This window comes from Harpia harpyja, chromosome 2, assembly GCF_026419915.1.
Source record: "Harpia harpyja isolate bHarHar1 chromosome 2, bHarHar1 primary haplotype, whole genome shotgun sequence".
Classification (NCBI taxonomy): domain Eukaryota; kingdom Metazoa; phylum Chordata; class Aves; order Accipitriformes; family Accipitridae; genus Harpia; species Harpia harpyja.
The window spans coordinates 72791714-72813982 of NC_068941.1; the positions used below are offsets into that span (position 1 = coordinate 72791714).

The 22269-nt window shown below is 39.5% G+C and overlaps 1 protein-coding gene across 2 annotated transcripts in view; it reads left to right on the forward strand.

Moving 5' to 3' along the window:
- The first annotated feature begins 2854 nt into the window (after positions 1–2854).
- The window catches only part of FAM184B (family with sequence similarity 184 member B), a 49835-nt gene continuing 30420 nt past the window's right edge, over positions 2855–22269 (forward strand). The window contains exon 1 of one of the 2 annotated variants that reach the window (XM_052780394.1): positions 2855–3262. In XM_052780394.1, the coding sequence (XP_052636354.1) occupies positions 3128–3262 (135 nt within the window). In that variant the 5' untranslated portion in view covers positions 2855–3127. The remainder of the gene's footprint in view (positions 3263–22269) is intronic. The other variant, XM_052780395.1, reaches the window with a different exon arrangement.

Genomic DNA, 22269 nt, shown 5'->3' on the forward strand with positions numbered 1-22269 from the left:
GTGTGGATCTTCTAATAGTAGCTAGTCTAAAGATTTCAGAAGCTATATAGTCTGCATATTCAGCAAGCAGGAGGTACTAAAAATGGAAGGCTTATAGTCTTTTACTCATATGACTTAGTTTTACAATAAAACGGAAATTAGTTAATGCATCTGAGCAGTAAAGCTATAAACCTGTATACAGTTACTCATAGACTTACAAAGACTGTAGTGACATGACCACTTTCTCTCATAATTTAAAACTAATGCAGCAATAATAATTCAAGCAGAAGTATATATGTGTGTTTTCTGTTTAGACTTTTAATTTTTATTTTAAACTGTCTTTGCCGTATACTGCCCCAAGTTCACGAACGTTCTGTAATCTACTTATGTGTTCCATGCGGTTCTCACAAGACCCACATTTGTATAGTACACACTTAAGTTATGCTTTGTGACATCCTTGCTTTGTCGCCTTATCTATAGGTGATCCCTAGATCAATTAGAAGAAAAAAAATAGGCTAAATTCTTTTTTAAAAGCTCTGGCATTATCTGTTGAAATTCTGTTACTGAAACCAAGTGGGTTTTTTTGAGTAGTGGAACTAATGAACTTGAGTGACCTATGAATTAATGTTCTGTGGTTGCATTTTCTGGTGCATGAGATCTGACTGAAGCTTTTCCAGTGTTTGAAGTATTGACTGACAAGTCTTGTCTGGACTCAGAATACTTTACCAGGGACAAATTATGTTCTGCTTAAACACCATCTTGCACCAAAGCCTCAAGTTTTTCCCTCTAACCCCCCAAAATACATAAACAGCCTGTTTGAAAATATCTCAGTGGTTTATTCCTTTCCCAGTGTACCTGAAGATCCGTGCTCCTCTGCTCTGTCTATGCCTATCCAAGTGTCTCAAGGCTCTGTCCAGCCATGCATTCAGATCCAGTGTGTCCTCTGCTTTTCAGTGGAAAAAACATGAATGCTACTCTCTGTCTAGTAGAGCGATAACACAGGTAACTTATTGTAAGTACTTTTAAAACCTTTTTCATTTTTCTTAATTTGCTTTCTATTTTCACTCAGTTTTGTCCTTTTTCTGAGGAAACAAGCTAGGAAATTGCTCTAGCCCTTTGTGTTCTCTTGATTGTCCTAATAAGCTTGTCAATTTTCTCAAAATTTTACATATAATTAAGTTCCCACACTTTTTGTCTCAAATTGATGACCATGCAGATAAGATATTATAACCATATTAACTGAGTTAAACTTGAGTGTGAGTACATGTCTTATCAGATAGCAGCCAATCGACAACGGCATGTACTTATGCCCTAGTGATAGAAAAAGTTTCAGTCACAGGCAGCTGCATCTTGGACACTAATGCCAGTGAATGAAGAAACTATATTTAGTCATTCCTGTGTGCGAGGCTCTGTTTCTTATCTTTTATTAATGTTCTGTCTGGGCTAAACTTCTCTTCCCTGCTTAGCATCTCCCAGCAACTGTGACCATCTTTGTTTTCCTTCCTGGCCTTTCCCTTCTCCTACACTGTGTTTCTCAGTCAGTTTTCATTTCCTCTTGCTCCTGGAGTAAAGATTCTTTCTGCCTCTAGAGATTTAAAGTCCCTCCTTTTCTCCCAGCAATTAAAGGGTTTGGTTTCTCCATCCCAAGGTCTTCTGTTATTAGATCTTCTCACTCCTCTTTCTCCCCACTGCCTGCAGGCATTCTTCTTCTGCCCTGATCTTTTTCCTCTTGGAGTGTTTATTCTTAACAGTGCTTTATCTCTTTTTGCTCTCACGAGGATTTCCCTTTTTCGCTGAGGATTCTCCCTTTTTCCTTCTGCCCTGCCCTTAGCTGACACCAGATAATCCTCCTTCCCAATTCTGATAGTCCTGAGGAAGCTCTTTTTCAAAGCCACCACTAGCAAAGTGGAAGCTTCTTGCCCAAGAAGGATGGAAAGTACTGCCAGGAGGTGAGACAGGAAAGCCGCCTTACCTGCTTGGGGCAGGGGGTAAGAAGCAGCCTCATGCCCACTCTGGCCGGCTGTAAGCCAGCGGGAGCTGAGACAGGGCCCTCGGCCTGCTCCATGGGGGTCTCTTGTACTGGCTGCAATGACACTTCAAAGGGGTGTTGAGCAGCTCTCAGCTTCTCTTACCTGTTCTTTCCCCCTTTTCCACCTCTCTGACTTTACCCTACTTTGACTTCTCTTCCTTCCCCTTCCTCTTCTAGACTTGTTTAAACATGTCCACTAACCATTTTCTTCTTGCATAACGCTTTACTGAAGCATTCTTTAAAAATCCCATTATCTTAATAGCTTGCCTCTTGTGCCCTTTTTTTCTGCCTTTTCTGTCCTCTTATTTATTTTTACATGTACAAGCCTGGTCTCTTTGAAGAGAAGGAACGGCTTGCAAATGAAAAAAAAAAAACCACCTGTAATATTGTCAGTTTTCTTCTGGCACCTTTCCAATGCCTTTAGTGTAACTGAGGAGAACTGACTAGTCTCTTTGGGTAAGGCAGGCAGATCGGGTCCTGGACACTGCTCCCGGGCTCAGCTGTGCTCAAGTGTGCCTCTTAGCTAGAAGAACTGCTCCATTCTGCTTTCAGCATAGCAGCAAAAATTGAACAAGGTTTTCTTCATCACTTTATGGGCCCATCCGGACTTAGAGAGGATTGCCAAAATAACAGCTTATGAAAAGTGCCAACACCAAGTGTCTTCTCCGATGACCTCTGCAATCCTTTGGCAGCCCAAGAAGGCAACATGATTTAATCTGCAGGCTATCTCTATAACGGATCCCCAGCAACGTCTGTGCTGCTGCCTGTATGGCTGGCTCAGCGTCTCCTGTGGGGAATTTGTAGCATCCAGCCGCTGGCATCTTCTCCTGGCGGAAGCTCAACCATTTGAAGAGAAGGGGAGGGGAAAAAAAAAAAATCCCAATCAGGATGCTTGCACATGCTGTTCTCTGCCTCCTCGCCTGGGTGTTCTGCTGAAGGATTGGGACATCTGCACAGAAGGGAGAGCGGCGGCGGCCGGAGCTTGCCCTGGCAGGGGCTGAAGTTCCTCCGGCGCTATGGGGGTTTGAACGCGTGCAGCGCGCCGGGGGAGGCCAGCAGCAGGAACAGGATCGCACTACCTGGAGCGTACACAGACTTGATTAAAATATTTCAAGGCTAATGGCCTCTGGCATAAACAAGATTCATCAGCCTGGGACTTGCAATGGATCTAAAGCCGCTCGCAGCAGCTCGGCAGAGGGATGCAATCAGGAAATGCACATGAAAATGTGCAAGAAGATTGCCCAGCTCACTAAGGTAAGTCTCGCTGTTGCAGCCTTCCCGGGGAGGTGAGGCTGCCCTGGCCGGGGGCGGCGGGGCTGGCTCAGAGCTGCCTCCTCTGATGGCCCCTGACTGAAGGAGGGAAGGAAAACCGGTCCTCTCCTACAAGGCGGTTGCTGAAAACATCGGTGTGCGCAAACTTCCTTTCAAACAGTTCCCCCGCGGGTGCTACAGACCAACCTTAGCGGGTTGCCTTTGTGGCTGACGATCGGCGCCTCGCAGTTAACCGCTCTAATTAGCGTGGAACAATAGCGAGAAGAGCTCAAGCTCTGCGAAGACCGGGTTTGTCGTTGTGCTGCTCGGAGGGATTGGCGGTATCCGCTTTTTTCCTCAATTACGAAGACGGCAATTAATTTGCGTTTTATAGGTTCTCGAGTAATATTATTGCAAAGCTGCAGCCGAACTGTGGTACTAAAGTACAGTATTACTTGTTGTCTTGTACTTAATTGTTCTTGATGTGCCTCAGTCGAGGTACTTTAGATGACATTCGTGAAAAGCAGGAGTTGGAAAAGAGGCAGGACTAAATTACGTAGTATATTGTAGTAAAACTTTTAGTCAATACTGAGCTACACTACAAAATATTTTGAACATTTTCCACACCATGTTAAGAAATAAGAGAAAATCTGTAAGAGTGGCAGTTATCTTTTAACCTATTTTTATGCTGTACCTTTGTCAGTGAGAAAAACCTATTTCCTACCCTTGTTTACTAATCCAGCTTTTACATGTTCTGTAACCTCACTGCAATTGGTAAAGACATTTTAGCAATAAAAACGACTGACAAAATACAGGTCAAATAGGAAATCATTAAGATGTTCAAGTTAGAATGGCTTACTAGTTACATTCCCATTCTCATCTAATGATGACTATGTGATAATGTATATCATATATGAATACATACACAGGTGCTGCCTATATTTACACACATACTTGCTATATTATCTTACTGTACTCTACCGGTACTTTCTTTACCGGTGCTTTTGATTGTATGTTTGTGTAACAGTATTTGTCAACAATCTGATCCTTACTTTTTGCCCATGAATGCACACATTACTCTTCAACGTACATTTTCATTCTGTAGTAATTGAAAGAAAACTATCCACATAAACATCACATTTTTTTGATTTTGAACATAGATGTTTGAGCAATGAAGTCTGTAAAAAAAATTCTTAGAGAGAAGCACTTTCTGTTTATTGATAACATTCCTGATTCCTCAATCACAGTGAAGTATACATGAAGGATGACTGTAAATTAGATTAAGATGTCCTGAGTTGTTCCCTTGTTTTCTGCCTGGTACTCACTTGCTATCTTTGATCAATTTTGCACACTAAGTAAAATTTGTCCATAAGTATCACTCAAAAAAATCACAGTATTACCTTTTCTAATAGAAAAGCAATAGCTGGAGATCTATTAATTGATAGCTTATACTTCACAGTATCAAGAGTTGAGGAATGACCAGCTCCCTCTTTCTGGGCGATCCATTTCTCAACAGCAGACTTAGAGCATAGTGATGAGATCTGTGCAAAGAAGCACTTGTTCAAAATTTTCAACTCTCAAGCTAAACTCGTTTTCTGTAGAGATTTTTGTGCTTTCCTTTTTATATAAAGTGATTCTTTTTAAAGTTTCTCTAATCTCAACTAAATTTTGAGGAAAAAATATCACATTCCTTTCTGAAAACTCTTATATTACTTTATAAACTTTATAAAGCTTGTCTTTGGGTTGGGGAAGAAAGTTCTGCTATTTTAGCAGCAGAAGGGGGCGGGGGGGAATTACCCCAATGCGAAGGATCATGGCAAAATTTTATTGCAGTGTTTTTTTTCAGATGCTTTTGCTAAATTTCTCCTGTTAAAATGTGGGTGGGGTGATTTCTTTACTTTTAATAGAATTTCCCCTGTGGATACTTTTCAGTCGTCTGAAATAAAGATGATTTATACCTGAAGCTCAAAAAAGTACTTCTGAAAAGCAAATAATTCTGTTTTGGAATGTGGCCTTTAAGAACCAATTTTCTCTGCAATAACACTACATTTATAGAGAACTCGTGGTAGAATTGGAATTTTAATCATAAGCTTTCACTTCTAAATTCTTGGTAGACTAATGCTGTACCAATATCAAACAGAAGCAAAATCCGAGACCAGATTAGCTGAAAAATGGCTATACGGAAAATTTGTTATAATAATTTTTGGCCTAGGAACTTTGAGAGCTCCTTTTTGAATCACTGTTTTCTTGGCTATATTACAGTCAGGATAATTATAATAAAATTACTCCTAACTTTAAATTGCCTGTACTGCTTTCCTTTTCCATTTCTAACCTAGTATGCAGTACTGTCTGTTGTTACACAGCTGCAAATTCTTGTCCCAGCGATGTTAGATTTTCATTGATGGGGAGGTAGTGATCTAAGTACTTATCCACTCCCCATTGTGCCGGGAGAAATGAATATAAAATGTTTACATTAGGTGTAGGATGCAGAGCTTGATTTACATTCTGTTTCTTTGGTACATAGTCAGTAGTGGCTGCCTCCTACTCTCAAATGCGAAGGAGGGGTATGCAAAGGCATCAACAGCAGAACCAAACTTGGTGAGGTGATCAAGTTTCCATCATTGCATGAAGTGCTGATTACATTGTAAGACATGGGTTGGTACAGGGAATCCCCACAGGTAAACAGGACACAGAGATCCTGAAAGCTCCTCCCATTCTACTGCCCTGCTATTTCTGCTTTTGGAGAGGTAGAATATAGTAAGTTTTCATACCTTTAGTCATGCATTTTTCTGTTCTGCACTTTTTTGGCTGTAGCAGCAAAAATAGAAACCTTTAGAAACATTTTGTTTACTTTGGGCAGCAAGCTACTGCTTTTTGTAGTCCATTTATCAGTATTTTTAGATGCCTGGCCCTTCTCACAAAGATTGACTTTTCCACTGTTGGCGTGTAGTACGTACATTGTTCTTCTACGTCAAGCTATCACAATGAGCAAAACCAATGAGCATACTTGTAAGCTCAGGCAGGCTCCCTGTTCTGCTCTTCCTCCTCTTTCTGCAAAAGTAAGGTGGCCTTTGCATTTCAAGGTAGAAGTGGCCACAGATCCTTGTTTACCATTAGACATGTGTCTGCCCACATTTGAAGTACATCAGTGAAAATATGGCAGGGTTTTATTATTAATTGTACAGTTTAGGTTTTGCTTTTAAAGCCTCTGCTCATAGTGCTAAATTAATATGTGGGACAACCAGGTTTTGTCTGAAAAATATATAGGTTAAAAAAAAAAAAAGGGTATATTAAAAAGTACAAACTGAAATTTTTTGTTCCTGTGGATGCAGGTAAAAAGTTTAAAGGCCCTGGTAAGATGAGTGAGTTTGGATGAGAGCTGCCTAGGCCTTCTGAATTTTGACCTTAAAATCAGATAACATTGCAGCTATTTCCAGATAAGCTATGCTTTGATTTATGAACTTATAGAAATTAAAACAGAAACATTCTGCTTGCAAATGGGAATGTCCATGTGTAGCTGTCATTCACATACATGAATCACACATTTAGTTGGTAGGTACCTTTCTGCAACACCAGTGCATTGAAATTAATAGGAACTTGAGATTGGTGTATTCTTATGATTGTAGCAGCACGCATGACTTTGTACCAGTAATTAAGTTTAGACTTCTCCATTGGACATTGGACCCTTGGCATGCTGTTTTGTGCTTGCCAGTTCTTAGTATTTCTGATCTGTTTAGCAATAACATGGAGTTTAAAATGCATGGTGACTTTTACAAGACACTTTGGGTCTCAGTCCCTGCTGCCTCAAACTACAGATTTCAAACATCGATTGGCTATTACAGGATTTTCGTGTGCTAATCAATTCTCAGGACAGTCCTTTTTACTTGAGATAGGGTGAAAAATACAAATGAACTATTGAAGAGGAGTATTGAGGAGAGTGGATCAGCTTTCATTGAAAAGGCAGTGCAGGCAGGGCTGGCAAGAGCTAGATACACTGCAGATATCCATGTTATTTAGGCTTCTTTTCAGACCTCTCTGCCAGTGGGGCTCAAACCAAACCTGCTGTTCTGGAACCAAGCCAAATACAAATAACTAGGATGGTGACATTACCTGGTGATCAGAGAGCTACCTAAGCTACAAAATGGTTCTGTGTCCTTCTTAAGAGACAAATTCCTGGATACCAATGGAGGAATGTTTTTAATGATAGCAGATAGTTACCCTCAAACTCGTTTTCCCTAGGGGTTCATCTGACTCTATATTGGGAATTTGGGAGCCTTGTTGTAAGAAGCACGTTTTAAATTGCAGTATTTCTGGTCAAGTAGATTGTTAGTCAAAAAATCAAGCAGTCTGGCAAGAATTTTGTGTATGCATATGTTGGATACTGTGAGTCTTAATAGAGAAAGAGAGTGCCAATGCAGGGAAAAGTTAATTGCTGGTAAAACACAATTAAGAACCTTTTTTTCCTTCAGGGGAAAGAAGTGTCAAAGGGGAGCAAGTGTGTTCCTCTTCTAGAAGCAGCAGCATAGGTGGATGTTCTTTAATGACTCTATGTGGAGCAGTTGAAAATTTTACAGACTCTGGCTCCTTATCACCACCAGTCACCATGAGGTTTATTGCCCCTCAGCTCAGTCAGTAGGGCATAAGATACGAACATTATTAAATAAAGCTTCAGTGGAAAATTAGCCAGATAAGCAAAACCCACTTTCATTAGTTATTTAAGGAAGGATGTCTGAGTTTTGAACAGAAGCGTATGAGATACATGCTCGTATTTTGTTCTATTAGCTTCGCTCTACGTGTGGAAATTTACAGAATTAGCAAGTGGCCTGGTACGTGTGTGAGGTCATAGACTGTTTATGCCACTCCAGTGTTTTGCAGCATGGCTGTATATTAGATCTTTTAACCTTTCCTGGTTTATCTGCCATTTAAAAAAATGGCTGATAGGTTTAGGAATGAAATATTATCAAATTCTAATGGCTTACTCTAGAAGCACCTATCAGCTGAGCAACTGTGACAGAGCATTCCTGTTGTCTACTCATGTCTCTAGTTGAAATATGTTGCCTTTTTCACATAGTTTAAGCTAAGTTTATTGACCTCATTTACTGTGATGTGTTAACAGTACTCAGTAACCAATGCTTAGAGTGGCTCAGCTGATGTGCAGTTAGTTGTTATGCTACCAGAGCTCTCCTGTGTGCTTGAGGCTTTTTGATCTCAGTTCTCTAGAGAGGTATTCAGTATTCTACAGAAATGAAGCAAAATGGAACAGCATAAAAACTAGCATCATGCTTTTGGAGCAACAATATTTTTCCTTTGGGCAAGGAATATAAAAACTGGTTTCCATGTAGGCAAAGAGAAAGAATCTTTTTATAAAGCTGCTTACATTATGTACTAACAAGACTAACAAAGTCAGCTATCAATATCCCCGTGTGCTTTACTTGATGTCTTTGCTTTCATGATTTTTATCTACAATTTTCTATCAAGATTTCAAAGCTAGCATTATTTTTGCCTACCGGCTGACAAAAATGTGCAGACTAAGATTTCTCTAACTTGTCATCACTATATTTTCCTTACAGAACTAAAAGGGAACTCCTGGATCATAAAATCCATGTGCAGTGTCATATAATCGTATTGATCAACTAGTCAAAAGCAATATTAAAGCCACTATTTCTATTAAGAAGTAAGCCAGAATCTTATTATTTGGATGGCTAGAAATTGTCATTGAAATTAATTCAAGGTATAAGAATGACATCTATGTATTGGAATTACCTTCTTACCACACAAATTTGTCACTGACTATACCAAGTTTGCAGAAAATCTGACAGCCTTAGTAATCGACAGCTCAAAGCTATTTTATAATGGAAACTATATACTAAATTAAAGTCACTTTTTCAAGGAACTCTAGTTAATGCTTATATACAAAATGTTGTGTTTCATTACTACGTACATTACAGGCAATAGATAACAAAATATCTTGTGATCCATTAATTGCACAAAAGAAAATTGCAAGGTTATAGTTTTTTCATATTCTCTCTTTTATTCGTGGATAATGTATAAAAGTACCCTTTTCAGTGACACTATAACTGTACCTTTCTCCTAACATTTTCTTTAACCAGTATGTAGATGCCAATATTTTACAATTGAGAAAATTATACTCAAGTTAGAAGTCAATGCCAACTCAGCTTAAGACATTCTCACTTAAGTATTCTAAAGCTGTGTATTTAGGCTTTTGAGCACTTCAGCATTTTGTATGGTATATGAAATATTTTTTTCCGTAAAGTGTCCTGTTATCTTTTCCCTGAAGTCCCGACTTCATTAGGTGAAAGAGTGTTTATGACTCATTAAAACAGCTGTTACACTGAGGTAGAACTATCTCTGTTGCCACCTCTACAGTCAGATCTTACACACAGTAGCTGTCTCTCTGGAACAATTCACTTCCTGTTTTTCCTGCCTGTACACTACAGGCTGTCTTGATGTGGTGCTGAAGACCACTTAACCTGTGCTTTTAGTAGGAACAGATAAGCATGCAAGTTTTTCTTGCTTGTGCTTAAAGCCATCAGGAAGTGTGTGAATGTATTAGTCCAGTACCAAGACTGAGTTAATTTATCCCGCCTCCCAGTGGGGCACCGCAGCTCAGGCTCGGCTGTGCTGGTTCAGACTTAGCATTTTACTTAATGTTTATTCACTTGTCTTCCAAAGGGCTCCGAGGCAGCAGAACACACATACCCCTATTACTGAGGAAGTACTGCCTTTATTTCATAACGAAACTACAAACTGACTTTTCAAGTAGGGATTTTTTTCTTAAGTTAATGAACTCAGTGAAATTAATCTGAAGTAAGATTGTACCTTTTTAATGTAATTGTCATTCAGAACTTTGTATGACTTGGCCTTTAAGCACTTAAACAGTTTTAACTTAAAACAGGTTACTACCAGCGAAGTCTTCTGTTTTAATTGTCTTTGCAAGCTACAGCATTTGGTTGTGACTATGCACTGACATTTAGAGAGTTATATAAGAGCTACCTTTAGATGTAAATATGAGATTACTGTTGAATATTTTGCTTTTTTCATTCACGAGGAGAAAACTACTAGAATTTGGTAACAGGGCTGCTAAGAACTATAGCTGGTACTTTTAAATGTTTTTACAATGCTTAAATGTTCATAAAAATAATGAATTGTCTCAAAACTATAGGACATTGCACTTGGCAATGCACCTTACAGTCCTAGTCCCCTGATTTTCAAGATAAGGAATGTGTACTGGAGAACAGTATAGCTCCCTGCCCACATGTGCACCCAGATGTGTGAATGCAGCCAGGGTGCGGCCAGTGAGTATAGTCCAGTCGGAGTAGTGACAAGTGCCTCTTGGTCATCCAGTGCAGTCATTCACGATATAAACCTGATGCTGTCAGAGACCTGTGGGGCTTAAAGCTTTAAATTTTAATGCTTAAAAATTAAAGCATAATTAAAAATTAGCATAAGCATTAATATTTGGACTAGGCCCTTATGATAGAATCATAGAATGGTTTGGGTTGGAAGGGACCTTTAAAGGTCATCTAGTCCAACCCCCCTGCAATGAGCAGGAACATCTTCAACTAGATCAGATTGCTCAGAGACCTGCTCAGTTTATTCAGACCAATTTAAATTTCCCAGACTGTTTCCACTTTTTCTGTCAATAAGCGGTGGTTAAATTTTCTTGGTTTTGTGATCATTGATGCAATCTCAGGAAGTGTCCGGCATATGCTTAATATGCATATGCTTAATAAGAATGTCTTCATGAAACAGGAATGTGAGTAGTGGCTATATTCAGTCTAATTCAGGTAAAAATTACATAGGTACATGAGTAATAGTGTAGCATTATGATGTGTATTATCATGTAGCCCTTTTCCTGGCTCCTGTGATACTACTTTGAAAGGGAGGAGAGAAACTGAAAGAAACATATCTTTTAAAAAACACTGTATGCTGAGGTCCATCTGAGCCAGTAGCTTGTCTCTAATGGTGCCCAGAGAGTTACAGGAATATGGCATGCCTCTAGTGCACTTGTATATTCTCCCTGCCTCCAGTGATTTGTGCGAGTTTTCTAGAGACTGACAAAGTATCTTAGTACTTAATAGCCCTGACTGGATTTTTCTTCAATAAATTTGTCCAATCACTTCTTGAATCCATGTGATCTTTTAGTGTTACAGACTAACAGTTAACAGTGTGACAGGAATTCTGTACTTGGTTGAATATAAGATGATATACTTGTGACGGTCTGACAAATTATAGTCAATGTCTCAAACATTCATTAAAGAACTTCGGTGGAGAAAACAGCCTCTGTAAAAATGCTGGAGTTTTGTGAACAGGACAACGTGGCTGGAGGAGAGGGCCCCACGGAGGGTGGGACCGAGCTTCTCCAGAGCAATAATTCCTTATCTTAAGTGACCAGGAGAAGGAGCACAGCATATGCACCTGGAGGAGGAGGAGGCCCCACAGAGGATGGGACTGTGCTTCTATCTTAAGTGGTCATGCCAGCAGGGAAAAAGGGGCAACTCCACAATGAACCCCCCCAAAGCTCACCAAACGATTCCAGAGAACCCGGGGAACATGAACTACGCATGTCGAAGACCATCGACTAACACATTATAAAAGAAGGGAGAACGAGTTCTCAGCGCGCGCCCTCCGGAACTGGATCTCTACGCTGGCTGGACCAACGCTGGACCCAGGACTGGTGAAACCCTTTTCTTCTCTCTCTCTCTCCCCCCCCCCCTTCCTCTCCCTTTCTCTCTCTCTCTCCCCCCCCCCCCTTCTCTCTCCCCCTTTCTCTCTCTCTCTCCCCCCCCCTTCCTCTCTCCCCCTTTCTCTCTCCCCCTTTCTCTCTCCCCCTTTCTCTCTCCCCCTTTCTCTCTCCCCCTTTCTCTCTCCCCCTTTCTCTCTCCCCCTTTCTCTCTCCCCCTTTCTCTCTCCCCCTTTCTCTCTCCCCCTTTCTCTCTCCCCCTTTCTCTCTCCCCCTTTCTCTCTCCCCCTTTCTCTCTCCCCCTTTCTCTCTCCCCCTTTCTCTCTCCCCCTTTCTCTCTCCCCCTTTCTCTCTCCCCCTTTCTCTCTCCCCCTTTCTCTCTCCCCCTTTCTCTCTCCCCCTTTCTCTCTCCCCCTTTCTCTCTCCCCCTTTCTCTCTCCCCCTTTCTCTCTCCCCCTTTCTCTCTCCCCCTTTCTCTCTCCCCCTTTCTCTCTCCCCCTTTCTCTCTCCCCCTTTCTCTCTCCCCCTTTCTCTCTCCCCCTTTCTCTCTCCCCCTTTCTCTCTCCCCCTTTCTCTCTCCCCCTTTTTTCCGTCTGTCTTTTCCACAGTCCCTACACCTCATCCTTTTAAACATAAACTGTTGACCAAGTCTGAGACTGGGAGTGGATCTAGCCGCCCCTGGGCTACTCTTTGAGAAGGAGTCCAGAAAGCAAGGGGGTCTGCTCTGAACCTCGTGACTCAACGGGAGGGCTCTCCTTCTGATACAGTTTCATGTTCCTTTTTCCATTTCTTTTTCTACACCTCCCTTGTCTTTTCGAACAGCAGCTTAATGACATGTTGTGAGGTTCATATTGATAAGTTCACGTGTACTTGGGCAAGGTTAGCTAGGTTGAATAAATGTTGATTGTTGTTTGAACTCCCCTGGTGTCATTTCACCTTAATTCTGACAAAGGAAATCCATGAACCTGAGTCACTCCAACTTTGGGACACGACACTGTCTTCTATTTATTTTAACCTGCCACCTAGCTGTTTTGTAGTGCATATATTGAAAAAGGTGATGAGTTATCATTTGGTATTTACGTTCTCCATTATACTTTTGACTGTAGGGATGGCACAGATGAGGTTCAGTTTGAGATTAGGATACTTTAATTTAGCATTCTTCATGTGTACTGTATGTCCAAGCTGCCAATGTAATCAGTAGAGCCTAGAGAGTAATTTGGTAGACGAACCATTAGGGACTGAACTCAGCTTCATGAACTATCTAAAACTAATGTCATTTGGGATTTGAGCATTATCTGCCTAATTCCGGAAAAGCATAGTTACCCTGCAAAGCCTGTGGCATATTTGTCAACTCCTGTGTGGATGTTTCAGGTGTCTATGGCATCTTAAATGGCACCAGATCTCTGAGATGAGGTAGGGGAGTCAGGACCTCAGTGTCTACCTCAGTGAGCAGAATTGCTCTCAGGTCTCCGTCAGCTGTACTAACTGGATCTCTGTTGATGGCCTGTAATGGGAGTTTGCACAAATGGCACACCAGTGAACACCTAAATCCCAGTATTTTAATCTCTAACAAAGTTACCTCATGTTCCGTTCTTAGCCATGTCTCTTTCAGAGTTGAAGAGTCATGCTTTATTGTGTTACTTCTTGCATGGAAGCTTTTATCATGATTGATTATTCTTGTAGCTTTTTAGTATACCTTTTTTCAGTTCAGTTAGACTCTGCTTAAGTGGGGGAGGGAGGGGTGAACCATAACTGCATGCTGTATACAAAGATGTGGGTGAATCATAGACTTACGGTTGCGATATAAAGAGGTTTTTTGATTTGTTCTGCATTTGTTGCTTAGAAGTCCTGTTATCTAGCTGTCTTGACTGCTGTCTTCATTGTATATTTTACAGCTCCAAGATTTCTTTCCTAAGCAATTTCAGATTCTGTCAGTGTGTATGGAAAATTCAGGTTTGCTCCTTTAAAGTACATTATATCACATTTATCTACACTGAACTTTATCTGTCTTTTTACCACTGCGTTTGTGAAGTTGTTCTGCAACTCCTGTACTCAACTATTACTTTTGATATGAATTTATTTTTCAAAATTTTAATACATGTTTTCAGTAGGATAGCTGCTAGTAGTGCTCTAGAGACTCTTCATGATGTCTATTCTGAAAACTGACTGTTTTCTGTGAGTAGAGAATATATTTAGTCATAACGAAATAAGAGTATGAACTGCATATTATTAGAATAAGAAAACTGCAAGGCAACTGAAATCTCCACAGCCCCTAGAATACTGTGCTTTTCTTTTTTAAAAGTGTATACATAATAAACTGGGAAGAAAAAAGCGACAACCCTTTTGTTAACATAGTAGCCGTAGAGGGTCTGTGAAATGTTCACATGTATTCCCACTATTGAATTTGCTTACAGCAGCAAAGAACTTAAATTTTGGTGCCTGCGGTAGTAGAAACTGGTATTATTAATTCATGGATACTTGAGGGTTTTGATGGTTTCTTTTCTTAATTAGCAAAGTATGTAGAACATATAAAGAAATCTTTTTAAACTTTAAAAATTCTTCTATCAGAATTTTACCTGCAAACTACAGGAGAGTAAGAATTTGATCCAGTCTGTATAATGCATTAGTCTGGATTAGGAAGAAACAGGCCTCATTTTATCTGTGCTCATCACAGATCTGAATCAAAGGCAAAATCTGCAATAAACATTGTGTTTTAAATAAATTATAATCTTTGTCTCCACAAAAAGATGTATTTGGTTGGGAAAATCCATTTCACCCTGGGCTGTAATTAAATCAATGATTCTACAGTTTATATCTGCAAGATTTCCAAATTCTACTGTATTTAAAGTAAGGAAGTACTTTGAAAAACAGGAATCAAGTGAGAATTTACTTGATTAATTTGTTTGTTTACTGCATTTATGGTAAAATTGGATAATGTTGCTTTATTATAATCTATATAACAAGATTTTAAAAGATATTTTGGAACAATAAAGTTTCAGATAAATATCTAGAATCATAAAAAAAAAAAAACCAACCCTTTGAAAGCACTGAACATATGTCTGCAATTTTAGACTCCTTAAAGATCTTTAAAAATCTGGGATGTAATAAGACATTTGCACAAAATTGAGTGTTAATTTGTCAAATGAATTCTGTCGCCACTGTATTTAGATCTGGTTAATGAGGTGCATTAGTTCATATTTTTGAAGCATAATAGAGATCCAACTTCTGGGGTATAAACCTATCAAGCTCTCCTGTAAGTTTTAGATATGTAACAAAAACCAGACAGCTAAATTATCAGTGAATTACATGGAAATAAGGCCTTTTTATTCCTTCTATTAACACAGAATTGTTGACTTCTGCACTAAAAATTCACCTGGACTACAATGACCTTAAAATGGACAGAGGGCGTAGATGTAAATGTGGCTTGTGTGGAACAAATCTCCTATTCCTTGCATGTTACCTATCTGAAACAGCTTCATAAGATGGGTTTGAACTCATCCAAGAATGTAAAAACCAAAAATTTATGGGATATTTGAGATCTTAAGAAGTTATGCAAGGATTTCACCAAGACAGAGATTACAAAAGGTGAACAGAAAAGACTCTGAAATCAAACAATTTGACCTTTCTGCTTGTCCACATGTGTGTGTTGATTTACTTTATCAACGAATAAGCATAATCTTTTAAAGTGTTTTCATGTAGTTCTGTGGGTTTTAATAGGCAGAAATTTACCTAATTTAACTTTTACTGAAAAATAATGTGATTCTCTCTGACAGCATTTGAATACAGCTTAACCTGATAAATATGCTCAGGATGAATCTGATTCACCTCAGGGAGAACAAAGAAATAGAAATGTATTTCATGTAAATGTCATGCTGACTGATTCTATTTATTCTAGTTTTTAACTGCATACAAAATCTACAAAAAATAATAGTGCTTTTGATATTTAAGTTTTGCAAAATTATTTCAAAGTTATGTAGAAAAGAGTTTCGGCAGATAAGATACAACATGAATCAGGAACTGTAAACAAAAGGTGTATAACATCATATTGTAAGGAGGCAGATGCTACAAAGTTCTGGGTTAGAGCTTGCAGTATTTCACATATTAATTAATTATCTGGAAGTAAAAATAAAAACCATATTAAAATTAACGGGTGATGCTAACTCAAAGAGAATCATAACTACCTAAACAAGATAGAAAGAAAAAAGGAATATAGATGGAAGACAAAATAAACTGCATTCAGTTTGGGGAAAAAAGCTTCTTTTTCCAAAACCCTGCATCAAAGCAGATAGGCATGATATCTCTATGCCAAATATCTGTTTTGGTTTGTAAAGTGTTGCTAAACGAACACTAAGTGGGCATACAGGAATGAAGACAATATTAAGTGAGACATTAGTGCAGGATGGAGAGAAACCCCAGAGAACAGAGAAACAGGAAAATGAATCCGTTCCAGCCTCTGAGAATTAAAACTTGTCTCTTCCCTCTGTATGTGACTCTGCCTCAGCTCTATAGAAGAAGGAAGAGCTGGGAAGTTGGGTGTGCAGAAGAAACAATAACAAAACAACCAAACACCTGAAGCAATTCACTTCACTTCTATCACCTGATTTAGGCACTTTTATTGGAAAAGGAAACATTGTCCTTTGGAGGCACCTGTCTTCCTCCATTGACTAACCAAGATTAGATGTGTAATGATGAAATGGATGGTGTTAGGTGAGATGAATCCCATCCCTTGTATGCAGGAAACATCCTTCTGAGAATGAAATGCATAAGGTTTTTCTCATTGTTTCCTTGCAGTAATTACTAGTGGCCTCCTCTGACCTCTTGCTGTGGTAGCTGTGTTTCAGAACAACCAGTTTCTTGCAAAATTTCCGTGTCAGAACTGGAGGAATCTTTAATATTTCCATGACTGTCTAGGAAGACCTATTTCTTGAGATGCTGAGGAGGCACAGCTTATAACCAGAGTCACAGCAGGTGGATTTGTGACCAGTGTGAAGAGAAGGGATTAGAGTTGAGTAGATTTTATAGAACAGTTCCAGAAGAAATTTTGGTAATAAACTGCATGTGAGTTTCCCAGCAGAGGAGTCTCTGTGTAGAATTAACTTTTATGGTTCTATAGTATATTTTTGCTTTGCTGAAATTGTTGGGATGTGGTATTGGTGCCTTTTTTAGCACCTGCTTGGCTTCCGGAAACATTCTTGCAATATAGTTTTTCTTTCCTAATTCTTAGGTTGCCTGACAGTTATTCTGCTTAGCTTATTAGAAACTATAAAATAAAAATGAGGGACAGCTGGATGTCTCTTTCATAAAATTTAGGCCAGGGCTAATTTTATGTCGATTGCACTTGAGAGATCAAGTGCAATACACAAGCCACTAAACTAAGGTTTTCTATGTTCAGTATTGCACCGCACTAGGCAGAAAAATAAAAAAGTAAAAGGGAATGAATAAATGTGCCTGTGGGATTTCTTGTATAAAATTTAAACTAAAAGTGGAAAAAAAACACAAGGAGTGGCAGAAAGAGGCAAAAAACATGCCAAAAGAGATTAGAAACCTGTAGACATTTTATGCTTATAGTTTCCTGATACATTTTAGTATCTCAGTGTATCTTTGGACTGACTGTAATACATGGTATATGTAGGAAAAAGGGCAATATGTCAATATGTTCACATTTTAAAAATTTAAGATCAACTTCCTCTCTTCTAGTGTGAATCTCTAGATAAGGAAAACCACAAATACTATGGATACTGTGGGACATTCAGGAGGGTGAGACATTGCATAGTGAGTTTCTGCCCAAGAGACATCAGATCACCTAAACACAAGCAGATTTCATTAAGAGCTATTGGCTACCTCTGTGCTGTGCACCGCCCACCCCGCGGGATCTGAAAGACTTTAGTAACACGGTGGGAGCAACAGATAAAGAATTTAGATTGACCCTGCACTAGAAGAGAATCTCCTGAAGCAAAATCCTTTTTTAGTACAGTAATTGGGATTCATTCTGGTGCAGGACACAAGCAATGCAGCTCTTCTGAAGCCAGCTGTGGAAAACAGCCTGGGTTGTTGTGGCCAACACGGGTGAGAGCTGATGGAGCTTTCTGAACTTGAGCTAAGGCTATGTCAAGTGAGTTGCATGCGTTTGCAGCGTGATGCTGGGACATCTCATGTGTCTTTTCATAGAACTTGCATCCTCAAAGCTCATTAGTTTCTGGTTATAGTTTCCAGAGCTAAAAGGAGACATACTGTTTTCAGTGAGAGGCTGGCACTGTGAGCTCTGTTTTTAGCTCTGACTTTGAGCTCATGAACACCATTGAATGTAAGTTGGCCCTGAACTCTGCATCTCTGACTTTGTTAATTTGTTATCAATGCCCGCTATGCATGGATAGATAGAAGTTTGAGGGTTGGGAAATTTTGGAAAAATATTTTTAGTAACTTGCTGACAATGAAAGGCTTGAAATAAGGTATTTTTATTGTTTTGTAAGTGACAGTCAACACTGTGTTGGTCTGTGTTGATTCAAGGTCATTTTAATGCACTGTCACAGTGATTGGATAAATGATCCATGAACTGTATATATTTCTTATAAAAAGAAATGTACTGTATAGCATTTTTCAAATGTATGGGAGGGTAGTAGTCTGTGTAATCTGAAAGCTCACAAAAGAAACTTTCAGTATTTCTCCCCACAACTCCAGCTTTTGAAAACAAAGTTATTTCAGCTGGAGCTGAGCTTTCATTTCAGAGGGTAATAAATTACTTTAGCTTGTGGTTTTGCAAGGTGCTGAAGGCTCACCTGGAAGACTAAAAAATCATAAGGCAAATTGAAAAAAACAAGCCTTAAAAAAATAAACAAAATTCCTTGTGATTTTAAAGATATTTTTGTAATTTTAGGTTCTGAAACACTTCTGGATGTTTGGAGTGCCAATTTTTTAAGGCTTCTCTCATATGAACACATGAATGGGTAATGTTATCAACAGTTGCTGCAACTATTTGGATGCATAAAATTATTCTTGTGCTTTCAGGAAGCCACAGAGGACACAAGGAGAGATAGAGACTTAGTTCATGAGGTCCCTGATCATATGTTACGGTGGTATCATTCAGCTGAAATCAGCATAGGTGTAAAATTGGATCAGCACTGTAGCTAATCATAACCTAGGCCTGTACCTTAATTAAAAGACATTCTTCCTTATGCAGTGTTAGAAAGAACAAAAGATACTTATTAGAGTATTAATTAATAAATTATGGGAGTTGCTTTTATTTTCTAATCTGTATAGTTACAGTGACAGGGGAGGCTAAGGGATACAGAGCCATTTCAATAACTGAACTTTTACTAATTTCTCTGTCCTTTGCTTTAAAAGAGACCCTTTCAAGGCTGACATGTTTAGATACCCCACTCTGCTCTGGTCTGCTTGGGAAGTAGACAAGACAGAATTCATAGAAACAAATTCACCAGCTCGTGAAGATAAGATACTACGACTACTAGTGAAAAGGAGAGGATGCAGTCACCTGGCCTCAGTGAGTCTCTAGCCAGCTAATGAGCACTCGAAACTTGTCTCCTTCCCTGCTTTGTTTAGGGTGCTGCCAGGATTACCCTGTTTGGCATCCCCCCCGTCCCCGGGCCTTTTCTCATTCTTGTGTTTCTTTTTTTTTTCTTTTAGCCCTTTCTCTGTCAGGAGGGCTTTGTGCCCACTAGCTTGGGCCTGAATGAAGAACACTTACGATCTTTTGCCTTTGATTCTTCTTATTGTTGTCACTCACCTTCCATACCAAACTGTCTCACTTAATTCAGCTAGTAAGCAACCTGCTAGAACCATTGTTTTCATTATGATAGGTTCCTACAAGATATTGTTTAACACTGTAGGAAGATAGAAGAGTCTTTTTTGGTTTGAATGCTTTAGCTATGTCTTCACTAATGAAGTGCAGTTGAATGTTTTCTTTTTTGTTATTTTACAACACCATAAAGAAAAGGAGAAGGGAAATGCCATTTAGATTTACAGCATTTGGAGGATAAAATAAGACTAGTAAGATGCAGTCACATTCACTGCACTGTTAATGTTCCAGTGTATGTGTGTAACAATGTTTTTACCAACCTGTCATACAACTCTCAGTTGCTGTAAAATCAGTACAATGTTTCCCAATACATTCAGTTTTGGAGAACTCTAAGGAGGCAGTAGCCATTGGTATTATGCTAGTAACTCAAGAGTAATCTAGCGCTCTTTTAATTTGAAAGCAATTGTCTGTATTGCCAAACTGATCCATTTTAGAGCTGCTTTAAAAAGCTGTTTATCAACACAATTGTAAAGAGGTTTATACCACATTAGCCAGCAGTATGTACACCCACAAAGTACAGATGCTGAAATAATTTTTCAGTATTTTTTCTTCCAGCACATAAAGTCCCAGATTCATCTCGCATAACTCCAGTCTCTTAAATGAGGTATCTGGAATGGGAATATAGTAGCTATATTTGGTAGGGAGTGAAAAGCATGTGTGAGGGACTTAAATTTCATAAAGTACAGAGCAGCAGCCCTCTAAAAATTAAATCTCTTAAGAAGGTTAAGATAGAGAGGAATCAGTTTCAGCACTCAAGCTTGAAGATTAAATTTAAGGGCATGCATTTTCAAGTCAAAATTCTTCATTGTGGTTCTAGCCACTATTGAACAGAAGTGTAGGCATAGTAGAGCAGGGAGGCCAGTTTCTTCCATTCTTTTAGGTAACTCACTTAAGATGTTGGTGATGGTCTAATGGTCAGTGGAATCTGCAAAATCTCTATGATGAAGTCACACTTTCAAGCAACCCAAATTCCACTGTCAGCCTTAACACACATAATACGAGACAGGCAGTGCTGATTTACTAGATAACCAAGTGGAAGTCTTGGAGTCACAAAGGCTGGATGTTCATGTTTTGCTGGTGGAATGAAACGCAGAAATGCAATCATCAACATCTGACCTAGCTAATTGAAGAATTGCCCAAACTAATTGCTGGTCATTCTAAACCCGTGGGCAAAATTAACCTTCTCCTTGTAGTTTTTATGTCTTCTTAAGGAAGAAGCCGCTCCCGAGCATCCACACACCAATCAAGGAGTCGCGCACACACGATCTGAGACTTTAACTGCTAGGACTGGAGTCCCTTCACAACGGGTGACTCCAGTGAGCCGATGGGTGCCCCTTTCAACTCCTCACAGACGCGCTCACCCTCGGGTGCTTCTTCTTCCCTCAGGCTTGACCCTAGGTTCCCCAAAGCAGAATCTCTAATCAAGGCCTTCAAAATAAAAAGCATTATTTACTCTATCTATGGTGCAAAAATTTGGACATCTGAAGCTGGGTGCCTCTACAGAGGGACCCCAAATACTAAAACCCCTGGGCAGTTGTACCCTTACAGTCTAAGTTCCTGCCCCTCACACCACCGTCTAGTCCAATAGTAATATTTGGGTCTGGGATCTTCTTCTCTCTCATTGGGTCCTTTTTCTCATCTCTAGGCGGGTTCTTTTTCCTGTTTTTTAGGCTGCTGGTGACTATGTCTCCTTTTCCTGACTCAAAGTGGCTTTGGGGCTTTGCCAATAGCTCAATGTTAAGCAAAAGCATTAAGCATGCTATGAGTTCTGCTTTATCATGAACGACTACTTTTAAGCAGCTAAACAAAGTCCTTAAAAGCCCTCCAAAACATATTAACAGCCTCTATATTTTATATACATTCCTGTGCTATTATAGCTTAACAATTTTATCCCATTATTGTCACGCACTATTTTGTCTCGTTCGAGTGTGGTCCGCATGCCTACGTAGTTCAGCTTTGCTACCTTCCACAGCAGTCTGTCTCCTGAACAGTTAAGAAAGGTTTATAGAATTATTTTAGTTAGTGGGGAGAAGGAACTGCTTGGTATCCTGTAACTATTCCTGTTTCAAAGGAAAAATGGTTAAAAATAATGGAGAAGAATTAACAGCATGTAATCTAAGGCCCAATGCCCTGAGTTTGGCTGTGATAGAGTTAATTTTCACAAGAAGCTGGGAGGGGACACAGCCAGGATAGCTGACCCAAACTAGCCAAGGGAGTATTTCATACCATAGGATGTCATGCTCAGTATATAAACTGGGGGAGCTGGCTGGGAGCAGGAGGGATCGTGGCTCGGGAATGGGCTGGGCATTGGTTCCAGGTGGTGAGCAATTGCATTGTGCATCACTCACTTTGTATACTTTTTTATTAGTATTATTACTATTATTATTTCTTCTCTCTTTGTGTTGTCCTATTAAACTGTCCTCATCTCAACCCACGAGTTTTTTACCTTTTTCTTCCGACTCTCCTCCCCATCCCACCAGGGTGAGGGGAGGA